The 13,700-nt window shown below is 23.7% G+C and overlaps 1 protein-coding gene and 1 long non-coding RNA gene across 3 annotated transcripts in view; one reads left to right on the top strand and one right to left on the bottom strand.

Moving 5' to 3' along the window:
* Positions 1-3,241: 3,241 nt before the first annotated feature.
* Positions 3,242-5,249, bottom strand: LOC127279060 (uncharacterized). Of its 2 annotated transcripts, none has more exons than XR_007842588.1 (3): positions 5,021-5,249; positions 4,483-4,861; positions 3,242-3,639 (listed from the first exon to the last, which is right to left on the bottom strand). It is a non-coding gene; the product is annotated as an uncharacterized LOC127279060 (long non-coding RNA). The 2 variants fall into 2 exon arrangements; XR_007842589.1 differs by having other exon boundaries at positions 3,247-3,541.
* A 2,440-nt stretch (positions 5,250-7,689) lies between these two features.
* LOC127279222 (atrial natriuretic peptide-converting enzyme-like) overlaps positions 7,690-13,700 on the top strand; it is a 50,122-nt gene continuing 44,111 nt past the window's right edge. Inside the window, exons 1-2 of the mRNA XM_051301456.1 lie at positions 7,690-8,057; positions 11,738-12,201. Of these exons, the coding sequence (XP_051157413.1) occupies positions 12,154-12,201 (48 nt within the window). The 5' untranslated portion in view covers positions 7,690-8,057; positions 11,738-12,153. The remainder of the gene's footprint in view (positions 8,058-11,737; positions 12,202-13,700) is intronic.

The raw sequence follows: 13,700 nt of genomic DNA, 5'->3' as shown, positions 1-13,700 counted from the left end.
TTAAAATTTTATTTAAAACTTTTTTAAATAATTTAATTTTTAAAGAAATATTAAATTTTTAAAAATAATTGAATTTTGGAAAAGTAATAGTTGAAATAATTGAAATTCAAAAGATTATGTTAAATTTCAGAAAATAATTAAATTTTACAGAATTGAAAATAATTTATCAAATAATTGTAGGTAACCTTTTTTAAAATTACATAATTGAATGTTTCGAAATTTACAATTGATATTTTTGAAAATAATATAATTGAACTTGAAGTTGAATTTCAAGTAATTTTGTATTTAAATTTTTGATAATTTTATTTTTAAATTAAAAAAATTTGTTTTGTGTTTTTATAATATTTAATAAATATTAAATATATAAAAAATAAAATTTTTTTTTAATCTAATTTTTTTCGTTTCTTAAACAAAAAAACAGTGGAATTAAAAAAAAATTTTTTAGGAGGTCCGGAACATAAAAATCACCCTGTATATGATTTAGAAAACACCTTTTGTAAAACATGCAAAAAAAGCAAAAACGTTCATGTGCCTCACGATTCAATTAAAATATACATCATAAACGTTTATTTTTTTTTTTAATAAACATATATGTATTTAAATACAATAAATTACAATACAACGCGATTTCTTTTTCCTCTCAACGTTTAAATATCATGACCTACATCTGAAAATCTGACTCAGTGTCAAAGAAATTTCTTGATTTCTGTGCATATTTAGTATTTCTCGTCATGAATGTAAATAAGGTTCATTCTTCATTGTAACGTGTAAAGTTTTTCATATTAAATTGTTGACTTATAAAGCTTCCCTTTTTTGTGACATTAAAACCTCTTGAATATACATCAAATAATAACTTTTGAAAACTTTGTTTACATACTATTTTCTTCGTGAACACGAGAAGAATTTTTAATTCAACAAAACAAACACATTCTATTTATAGTTCATGAAACAATTTATGTTTCTGTATTTTCAATTTATTAAGAAAATCTACATAAACAATATGAAATTGTAGAAATCAGTAAAAATGTTATTTTTGTTTATTTTTAATGAATGTAATTTTTTTTTTATTTGCAACTGTAATTTCTTTATCAATTAGAAAAAATATATAAAAAAAACAGAATAATTCTAATGAGTGTAAAAAAAATCTTGTTTAGAATTTATTTATTATTTAATTAATAAAGTAGCGAAAAAATTAGAATTGGAATAATTACAAGAAACATTAAGTTCAAGGCACACAATTTCTGTATTTTTGGAAACCCTGCAACTTAATATCTACGTTAAAGAAAAATAAAAAAAAAAAATTTGGCACTTTCACAACATTTAAATTGAACAGAAATCTACACGTACCAAAAGTTTATCGTTGCGGTTTTTAGTTGAGTTTAAGAGATAAAAAAAAATATTTCAAAATTGTACTTTTATTTTTTCAGGTTAATACATGTAATATTTCAAAAATGAAATTGGTCCAACATGATGAACTAACTTCAACTTGGAACAAATTACATGTATTAACCTGAAAATAAAAGTACAATTTTTAAATATTTTTTCATCTCTTAAACTAGACGAAAAACTAACGCGAAACTTTTTGATGAGTTCGATTTAAATGTTTTGCAAGTGTGAAATTTTTTATTTTTCTGAAATGTGGGTATTAATTTTGCAAAGTTTCCAAAATTATACAGAAATTGTATGTTTTGAACTTAAAAAAAAAAAATGTAAAAATTGACAAAAATTTTTGAAAGTTTTTATCTTTTACTTCATCCAAATTTAGTTTAATTACTCAATTTTTCTTCACTTGTCGAAAATGGCAAAATTGGGTTACTTGACAGATGAGCTTTAAAAAAAATATTTTATTTATCATTATAATTTTTCACTACTTTAATTATTAAATAATAATAAATTAATTTTTTTTAAATAAACTAAAAACTAATAATTATTTTTACACTTTTTAGAATTATTCTATGTTTTTTTTTTATACATTTTCTAATTGCTAACAAAGTGACAGTTTCTCCTCTATACTTAAACTTATATTTTAAGAGGAATAATAAAAATTTTAACACCTAATTCTTTTTATTTCTGTCCCTATAGATATTATACAGAATCGTTGCTGAAAGTATCAATTTTTTTTTTAAATTAAGAGTTAAACGACTTTGTTCGAAATATAATGGTTTGACCCTAAACAATTATTTTATTTTATGAAGCTTGCAAAAAAATTTTATAGCGAGCTTATACTGGCGATGATTTTAAGTATTCTTTTATAAATTATTACCATGTTTCTTTTGTTTTTATCAGGGAGAAATTTTTTTTTTATAAATATAACTGCATTAGGATTTAATAGGGTTTCGAATTAGCATTTTACAAAATTTCTCCTCATAGGAATTTTTAATTAACAAAATTTTTAGCTACCAAATTTTTCTTTAGCAGAATTTTTATTTTACAGTCATTTTCTTTAAATGACTTTTTATAAAAAAGAATTGAAGCAAATTTTAAATTAACAGAATTCTCATTTAATCGAGTTTTATGTGATTCGAATTTTTAAATTGGGAACAATTCTAATTCACCGATTTTTAATTTGTCCGAATTTTTAAGACGCCGAATTTTAATTTGTCAGAAATTATAAGTATCCGAACAAACAATCGACAGAAAGATTGTGGCGTAATTTTTAAAATTGACCAATTAGAAATATATTTAGCTAGAAAAAAGGGGAAAAAAATTTGTTTTAATTACAATTTTGCTGATTATGAAAATCAGACTCAAAAAAATTATTATATGTGTTATAATAAATGTACTTCCAATTTTTATCAGTCTTAAAGACTGATTGACTAGATGTAAATTTAGTTAGCTATTCATCTCTTTATATTTAGAAAATTATGTAACTCGTTTGCGAGAGAAGCGTGTATTCTCCATCTAGTGGTAAGTATCGTGTAACGTCAAAAAGGGCTTTTAAGTAGTTCGAAATTTTGCCGCTAGATGGAAAATACGAGCTTCTCTCACAAACGAGTTGCACAATTTTCAAAATAAAAAGGGCTGCTTATTTCTGAATAGCTAACTAAATTTACGTCTAGTCAATCAGTCTTTAAGACTGATGAAAATTAGAAGTACATTTAGTATAACACACATAACAATTTTTTTGAGTCTGATTTTCATAATCAGCAAAATCTTAATCAAAACAAAAATTTTTCTAATTAATAAATTTTTTTTATGTTAGCTACATATATGCCTGTTAGATGAGAGTGAACAAATGTTGAAATTTAAAATGTAACAAAAATTTTGTTAAATTTTAGTTAAATTATTATACTAAATAATTCATAATTTTACTATACATACCCATTATTTACAACAAGAGGGGTTAAACTTTCCAACTACCGTAATAGACGATGCAATGAAAGTATTTATGTATATGTATAATATCCTTATACGTGTCATATATCATATATGTCGATAATATTCCTTCAAGCAACATCACGAACAATCACCGTACGTCCTAACGGTTTTATTTTCTTTTGTCATTTTGTCACGAGGAAGAGGTTCGCCTTGAGTGCTCGAGCTAAAATATATATATATAAACCCATATTGTTATAGCCTCATATGCTTGAATTAAATTTTTAAATTAAAGCTTCCACTTTAAATTTGTCATTCCTGAAACTAATTAAAAGAAACTTAGGACAATTAAAAAGAATTTTTCGCGAATTTTAACTCAAGATTTATATGAAAGAACAATTTTTTCTCAAAAGAATTATTCATTCAAGGCATATATATATATATATTTGAAATTAAGAATAATAATTAATATTATGAAAAAGAAAAAGTTATTATGTTTTTTTTTAAGTATTTGCATAAATGTTTATTGATGATGATTTATATGAGAATTATATAAGACTTTTAATGCTAATGTAACAAATTGTATTTTTGTATAGAATTTTTATATAGTCATACATTTAACGCAAGGGGATGATTTGTAAAAAAAGAACTTTTATGATTGGGTAACGATGAATGATGACTTTTATCTAAAAGTCTGTAATTAACGAAATGAGCAACTATTTTTAAAATGATGAAAAGTATAATATTTAAAAGAGTCATAAATTTAAAAGTCGAGGTTCTTTTGAACATAGTTTATACTCACTAAATCTGAATTATAGTTGTTTTAAGAATAAATAATTATTAATAATATTCTAAACATTTTGCTTTAGCAACCAGTAAAAAATTACTCATTAAACTGAAAAAAAATTTATTTGATTCAAATAATCGGTTGTTATTAAATAAATATTTACTTGAACCAAATAATTTTTATTTTTATTAAATAAATTGTATTTCAACCAATAATTTCTGTATTTGAAACAAACATTATAATTACCAATAATAATAATTTAATAATTACCATTTAATTAAATAATTATTTCATACAAATATTTATTGGATAATAGTCAAATAATCGTCTATTTAAATTAAATAAATTTTTTTTCAATGTAGTAAAAAAACATTACTCACATGTTATATTTCTAAATTCACAATTGAAAAAATTTCCGATGCTATGTGGAAAGTTTATATACATAATAAACTCTTCTTTTTATTGTCAAGTTCAAATTAGAGCATTTATAAATCCTTTATTTCTTTGTAAGGAAAAAAATTATAATTTCCGTTTGAAATTCGTCCTTTTCCTCTTTTATAAAAAGATGCAATTAAATTCCATTATCCGCGTTTGCTTTACTGTTTTTCCATAAAGAACATTTTGTATCGAGCAAAAAGAATTTTTAAACGTTTCATTGATAAAGTATTTTCAATTACTGTTGATACATGTTTTGTCATAAAGAAATAAGCTTATTTCTATGGATGAAAATTTCCAACTGTCATTTATTTGACATAATTCCTATATGAAAATGGTATTTTTTTTCAAACGTAATAAATTAATTGGAAGTTGGGTTATAAATTTATAAATATAGAGTATAAATGTCATATATTTTTGTTAAAAATAAATAATTAATTTAATTTGTTAAAATTAATCACAACAACAAAAAAATATAAGTACCTGAATTTTTAGTGTGGAGCGCAAAAAGTCGTTCTAACCTCCAATTGTATATGAAATTAAAATCCAGTTTTTGGAAAGTGACAGAGGCTCTTTTCCGGTGAATCTTTTTGACAATTGTTTAGCGAACAAAATTTCATTGAAGAAAATCCAAAATAAACATTGACACTTGCGAAAAGTACGAAAAATAATTAAATCAAAAAACGAAAATACATAAACAAACCCGCACTACCCGCGCACTAGCGAGAAGCAAAAAACACTCAAATGACTCGAGTATTCCAATATGGTAGTTAACTCGCGAAATTTTGAAGTAGAAATTCAAATGTATAAATAAAATACTACTATAATTGCATAAAGTCAAAGCTCTAATATTTTATATTTCAAATCAAATAAAGTAAAGTTAATCAACATTTATAAATAAGTAAGTATCTAGTAAATACAAAAAAAGCCATATATTAAAAATAGCATTTTCATATTTTTCAAAGGGGAATTTACTCAGGTAGTCAAGTGTATACACTTTTTTAACCAGGTAAATTCCCTCTCGATATTTGTTTAATATTAAAAACGTAAACTCGTTCATGGTAAAATAAATTTAAAAATATATAATTGTATAAACAATTATTTAAAATAATTTAAATTTAAATAAAGTTATAATTCTATAAAGAAATTACTTCTTTTTGAAATTAAAATTTTTTTTAAATAATTGATTCTGTTTATTTTTTGCATGTATTTATTGCATCCTACTTTTATTTATACATTTTAATTTACTTTATTTCATTTGATTTGAAAAATAAAATATTTATTCTGATTTTATATGCAATTATTTTATTACGTTTGCATTTCTATAGCTATTTGAAAATTTCGCGAGCCGACCTCCATATTGAAGGGAATACTCAAGTCACTTGAGTGCTTTTGTTTGGCTTTGTTACTTCAGTGCGGGCAGTGCGCGGGTTTGTTTATGTAATTTCATGTTTTTAATTGAATTATTTTTTGTACTTTTCACGAGTGTCAGTGTTTACCATGGACTGTTCGCTTTCAATTTCTATTCACCAAACAATTGTCAAAAGGATTCACTTGAAAAAGAGCCAGTCATTCTTCAGGAAATTGATTTTAATATCACCTATTGAATTTAAGGTTAGAATGACTTGCCATGACCGGTAAAACGAACGTAAACAAAAATGCAGGTCAGTGCTTTCAATTAATTTTGTTATCGCAATTCAGCTTAACAATTAAAATTGTTAACAATTCAATTTTCAAAATTATGTATATCGATTTTTTTTGTATAATTACTTTGCATTTAAACAGGTATATACGACTTTTTCGACTTATTTTAATAAGATGCAACTTTTTAAATTTTTTTTATACATTTTTAAATAAAATACGTATTTTTTTTAATAGACAATGCAAGTCTTCTTCAAATCTTCTTTATTTCAATTATTTAACAAATTTTTAACTAACATTCTTCTCTAAATTAATAATTTTAATGAAATTATTTACAAATTCAATTATCTCAAACTATTTTTCAATTTAAAAATTTTGAAATTCAATTTTTGTCCGTAATTTCTAATAAATCTTACAGCATAATAGAAATCATCGAAATTTTCAATCAAAAATCACTTGAATTTTAATTATTTTCAAAAATTTGAATGGTAAATCGACGAAAATTCAATTACTTTAAAAAAAAAACTATATCTAAAATTATTTGATAAATTATTTTCAATTCTGTAAAATTTAATTTATTTTTGAGATTTAAAATAAACTTTTGAAATTTAATTATTTTCTGAAAATTTCAACAATAATTCTTTCAAAATTCAATTATTTTTAAGAATTTTAATATTTCTTTTAAAATTCAATTATTTAAAAAAGTTTCAATTAAAAACTAAAATTGAATTGATGTCAGAAATTTAAAAAAAGAAAACAACTGCAGTTTAAATTTGAAGAAAATTTATTTCAAATTTAAATTCTTTTTCAATTCAATTATTTAAAAAAATTTTTAATTTAAAAATCTGAAAAATTCAATTATCTTTTATTATTCGCCGACTTCAAAAATTTTTTTAAATGGAAATTTAAGATTTTTTTGTAGAAATTTGTTCTATTTAATTAAAATTCTTAAAAATTTTCTTATCGATTCTGAACGTCGGTGAAATTTACAACATTTATGATCAACAATTAAAAATAAAAAATATTTTTCACGCGAAAAATAATAAAATTTTTTGTTTACAAATTATTGTTCTAAAAATTTATTAATCAAGGAAGGATAAAAAAAATTTTTTAGAAAAAAAAATGTAATTTGTATAAAAAAATAATTTTTCTTTTAATATCTAATTTTGAAGTAAAATATTTATTAACCTTAATTAATTTAAAAAAATGACTTTTTTGTGTTTTAAAATCGATTCGAGGCATGTGTAGGTTCATATAAGTAAAAAAATGTAAACTGAAGACATATTTTCTTTTGCAGTGAGTAATACATTATCATTATAGGATCATCCTTGATCTGACCTATGTTCATTGAGATCTTTCCTTCGCCACGAGCCAAGACTCTCACAAGTGACTGCAAATGACTGATAGACACACCATAATCAACAGCGTGCCCTCAGAAAGTATATAGTATAGTGCACACACGTGAAAGTGCACTGAGCTCTGAAGCTGATTCCTCTGTTATGTCTTTGGCAGGGGGAACGCGACAATCCCCTTTTACCTGCTAGACTTGCTTCCTTCACGCAGGAGAGAAAATTGCCGACCGTTTCAGTTTTGTAAAACCGACAGATAATAAGAGTAACCATCTAACCAAGCCGGCGAACAGTCCGGTCATTTCGTTCTTTCGGAGTGTCTTTCGTTTTCGATACTATCTTCATCATTCAAAATTCCAATTTAATCTGCGACAGTTTTCCCAGCAAGTTTTCATCAATCACGCAAACATTTTTCTACAGAATTCATATTCTCAACATCTGTTCTTCTTCCTCTTCTTCTTTTTAGTCACGTGCACCTGCTTAGGTATAATTCAAGTTTCAAGAACCGGAAGCTTGTGGATACTTAATAGGTCAGTAACCTGTGAATTCGAATTATATTTTTAAATTAAGGAACCTTTTTTTATATTTTTTGGCAAAGTTGCACATTAAATTCGTTTTTAATAATTTTTAAATCTCAAAGAAATCTTTTATTTGAATCAAATAAAAATATATTTGTCTCAGAGCCTTATAACTCTTTATTTGTTTTAAATAAAAAAATTTATTTAGCACAAATAAAATTTTCATTTCAAATAGAAACAAATATATCTTTTTTCTGAATGTAATTGGCAGAATTTTTAATTTTTACTAACTTTTCAGGTAACAAAATTTGTAACTAATTACGAAAATCAGACTCAAAAATTGGATTCTTAGTATCTTTAATGTAAATATCGTCGACTTGACGGAAAACGATACCATTTTTCACGAATGTTTTTGTTTGTTATTGCTTCAGGTACGTTCTGTAAATCATATCATTTCGTGTGATGACTATAGCCAGAGAAATATTTTATTGGCGTTTATTTAAGACAAATAAAATTTATTTGAAGTAAATCCACGGAAATTCAGACCTCTGGAAAAAATAATTAATATATTAATAATTAAAATAATATTATTAATTGTACTTTCCGAAAGATGAGATATCAATTTACAAAAAAAAAATTAAAACTTACAAAATTTATTTGTTTATACAATTTGCATTTAAAATTTTTTTGTTATATCGCTTCTACAGAATTTTTTTTAAAAATAATTCGATTTTAATGAAATATGTCTTATTTTCTTTAGAAAATGTTTATCTACAATTTCACCGTAGGAATTTTCAAACAAGAAAGCCTCTTGGAAAATATGGCTATTTGTTTTAAAAAATACAAATTTTTCTTTTAAACAAATAGCTATATTTTCCAAACGGCTTGCTTGTTTGAAAATCCCCACTGCATAGTCGTAGAGAATCATTTTCTGAAGAAAATAAAATTACATTGTTATTGAATCATTTTTTAAAAATTCTGTTGAAAGGATATAACAAAAAAATTTTTAATGCAAATTGTATATAAACAAATAAATTTTGTAGGTTTTAATTTTCTTTTTTGTAAATTGATATCTCATCTTTCAGAAAGTAATATTATTTTAATTATTTAAATGTTAATTAATTATTTTGGTCTGCATTTCCGTAAACGTCCTTAAATAAAAAAAATGCAAATAAAATTTTTATTTAAATTCTAATAAAATTTATTTGAAAGAAATAAATACTTATTTGGCTCTGAGACAAAAATATATCTTTTCTCTGGATGTTTAAATACCTTTTTTGCGTAAAAATGCAAAACATACAATTTCGGTCATTTTTGCATGCATATATCGTTTTACACTTTTTTTATGCAAAAAGTTATATTTTCCTGCGTTCATAACGTTTTTCCACTAAGCCAACGATATTTTGTAATCCTTTAAACTTTTTGAAATCCTCTATATATAGTAGAAAAATTGGTAACTATGCCTATAATAAAAATGTTAGCTAAAAGCAATGTATTTTTCAAATAGAAAAAAAAAACCTCTTTATAGTTGTAATAATATAAAACGATTAATGAAACGAAATATTATAGTTACTCTAAACAAACGAAACATTAAATGAAAAACTACTTTTACAAAACTAAAATAATATTTTATGTAAAATTGTTTCTTCATTAACATTTATTATTATCAGCAATTAAATTTATATTCATAGTTGAAATATTTCAAAACCAAATATAGAAAAAACAAATGAAAAAAAAAGTGGTTTGACCTTTTATTTTAAATTCTTATTATGTTTCGTTGAAAATGAAAAATGCACATTTTTTTTAACTTTCTCTAAAAACAAGAATTTTATATGTTTCCTTTTATATTGTTGTTTTATGAGATTTCATAGTTGCATAAGGGAACCTGTTGCTGAGTTCATCGATCGCTTCTTACACTTCAGACTTAATCTACTGTCTAGTTTCTTGTGATAATAACGTTGTCTAGGTATTTTATAATCTATATTATATCAGACCATTTGCAGTTTATGTTTTCTAAACATATTTACATTAATTATTAACTTTTAATGAATAACTGTATACAAATGAATAAGGAAAAAGTCCTTTTTTTGTGTGCTATTCAGACAATTGTTTATTTTATTAATTTGAAATGTGCGTTTTTTTTATTATAAATTTTTATCTCGATTTTTATAATATAGAAAAATAGTTTCAAGGACAAATGACAATCTTAGGATTTTATGTATCATCTGCAAAAGAATCTTGTCCTACTTCTTTCTTCAACAAAAAAAAAATATATGTATATAAAAAAAGAATATTTAAACCGGATCCAAGTTTTAAATTTCTTACGAATGTGCCTTTGTCTGGCACATCTCAGCTATGACATCAGGAATTTCAACCTACTTTTGTCTCAAATTATATTAGGCTTTAAAAAAAATCGTAATAGGTAACGGTAAAGAATGGTCTCAGTTTTTTTGGTTTGTTTTTAAGATAGATAATTAAGACAATAAATCAAAGCATTATAATCATACAATTGTCTAATTACTTAATCATCATTATACACATTTGGATGAAATTTAATGAATTTGTTTTTTTCATTTCTCCAACAGGAAATCGAAATTTCATTTAATATAAAAAAATTATTTGAGAAAAGAAATAGGATAATATTTTTGATAATTGTTTATTTCTATTATTTCGGAAATAGAAAAAAATTGCTTCTGAAATAGTAAAATTTACTCCGGAAATAGTATTTTTTTTACTATTACCAAAGCAAAAGTTGGCAGAAATTTCGTAACTTTGGAAATAAAAATTACTTTATTTTTATTTTCTATTTTTTTTCCGTGTATATTTTCTGATATTTAAACTGAAAAAAGTTTATTTTATTCAAATATTCGATTACTTTACATCAAATAAATATTTACTTGAACGAAATATTTTTTGTAACCAAATAATTGAATTAAATAAACTGTATTTGAACCAATAATTTCTGTATTTGAAATAAATACTATTTTGTATTTAATTTTAAAAAAATAATTTATTTATTCACACAATCGAAATTATGTTTAGAAAATTGTACGAAATACCATTTAATTGACTTAAATAATAATTATTTGATACAAATAAATATATATCTATTTGATAATAATCAAGTAACCAATTATTTGACTCAAATAAATTTTGTTCAGTCTTATATATAAAAAACTGCAGTTATTTTTTATAATTAAACGATTGGTTTAATTAAACGATAGGTACACTTTACGATTAAAAATAAATTATTCAGTCGAAAGGAATTGAAGTAAAAACCATATTGGTTATACTATTAATAGAATTGTTTATGAGATTGAAATAATTACAGAATTAGTTAGCATATTTCATATTTTTAAAAACAAATATTTTTTCGAATTTTAATTTCAGTTTTTTCTAATATGAAAAATTACATCCTTTTTATTATGCATATTTTCCCCTACTAAATCAGTTCAAACAAAAAATATTTGCCAATTTTTTCTCCTTGTCTCATTTGTCTTCTTTGTATAATGTTTTCAAGCGATGAAAAAGATTCCAAATTTTAACCATATTAGTCAAATATTTAATAAAATAGAAAAATTTTTTTAAATTAAAAAAATACTTAATAAAATAATTTTAAAAAAAAATTAATTTCAAATTCTATTTTTTACAAACAAATATTGATATATAATTTTTTTTCCCTTCTTTTTCAGGAGGCAGTGACTACCTCTCTCTCTCTCTCTCTGAATTCGAGGAGAAAGGATTGTAAAAGCGCGAGACTTGTATCTGAAGGAGTCAGTGTTAATAAGCTCAAGTGCAATATAGTAGTGTATTTCGACGTTTCGAAAATGTTAGCAGCGAGAGGTGCAGCGAGTGATTGTAAATTGTGCAGTGATTCGTGAATCCAGTTATTTTTACTCAGTGAAGTGTTTAAAGTCAGTGGATAGACGAAGAAGGACAATAAAAAAAAGTATAATAAAAATAAAAAAATAAAGAAAGAAAAATAAAAAATTTTAACCACGCTAAGACGATGGCTTTGCACGCGTGCTCAGCTTCCAACACGGAAGAACGTTGACATTGTTCGTGACAGCGCATGGATGTTAAAAGGACCTAATTAGCGAGCTCGAAGATGACAGTCACGATGGATCACAAACGAAAGACCTCTTGGGACTCCAAGGTACGATTTCTATTTTAATCGCGTTTCTTATTAAGACTTTTAAAAAATTGTTAAATTCTAATTGGATCTGCATCATAAAATCTAAATTAAAATCACATTTATATAGGATCATTTTATAGGGATATATAGAGATAGGGAGAGAATTTATAAAAAAAAAACATCAGTTATTATTCTTGATAGCTTTTGAAGAGAGTGAAAATTAAATATTAAAGCTGTTTAATCCGTTTTTATTTTCGAATTAAGTTTCGCCTGCTGCAGACAAGGAAGAGGTGCGCGAAATTTATAAATTATACACAAAGAAATATGCTTCTTATATTCCGGTGTAATTTCGTCAAAAGACGATAAAAGAGGTTCATAAACAGCCTTTTCAGAATGGAAACTCTCTCTGCGGTTTTAAAAGAATTAAAAAAAAGTAGAATTTGGAAAAAGAAATTTAATTTTTATTTTTAATTATCAACACTCAGAAAAAGTATCATTGATTCAAGAAAATTATCTACTTGTCTGTATTTGATCCACTAATTTTAATTCAAGAAAATTTACTTCTAGTAAAATCTTGGATCAAGGAAAATATTGAATCAAATACGGACAAGGTTTTCTTGATACAATACTATTTATTTCCAGTGTATGAAAATTTGCAAATTTGTTATTTATAAAATCATTAATTAGCATTTTTATTTTAAAGAATTTTATTATATATCATTTTTTAGAAGAAATTTCATTAGCAATTAACAGAATTTCTTTTTAAACGAATTTTTAACAGAATTCTTATGTATCGAATTTTTATTATACAGAATTTTTAAAAACGCCGAATTTTTATTTGTCCAAATTTGCAAATAGCCGAAAAAACAATCAACAGAAAGATTTTGGCGCGAGTTTTAAAATTATAACCAATCACGATTTTCTTCACAATTTCTGATTGGTCAATTTTAAAAATAGCGCCAAAATCTTTCTGTTGATTGTTTCTTCGGCCATTTACAATTTCGGACAACTAAAAATTCGCCGTTTTAACAATTCTGTATAATAAAAATTCGATACATAAGAATTCTGTTAATTAAAAATCCGTTTAAATGGAAATTTTGTTAAATGCTAAATCGGAAAATGAAAATTCGTCTAAAAAATGATATATAATAAAATTCTTTAAAATAAAAATGTTAATTAATGATTTTTATGGGATAATCATGCGTTCTTTGAAATTATCGTAAACATAACCTAAAATTCTTTTGCTTCTAAAGTACCTTTTTGGCGCTATATTTTTAAAATTTACCAATCAGAAACTGGCAAGAAAATCGTGATTGGTTATAATTTTAAAAACCTCGCCAAAATCTTTCTGTTGATTGTTTTTTCGGCTATTTGCAAATTCGGACAAATAAAAATTCGATACATAAGAATTCTGTTAAAAATTCGTTTAAAAAGAAATTCTGATAAATTCTAATTTGAAAAATGAAAATTCAATTCAATTTATTAAATTTACCGTATTGAATCATGTAATTTTACAAATT

Source organism: Leptopilina boulardi, unplaced genomic scaffold (genome assembly GCF_019393585.1).
Source record: "Leptopilina boulardi isolate dan_hultmark-lab unplaced genomic scaffold, ZJU_Lbou_2.1 LbouV2_214, whole genome shotgun sequence".
Classification (NCBI taxonomy): Eukaryota; Metazoa; Arthropoda; class Insecta; order Hymenoptera; family Figitidae; genus Leptopilina; species Leptopilina boulardi.
This window is presented reverse-complemented; position numbering and strand designations above follow the sequence as displayed.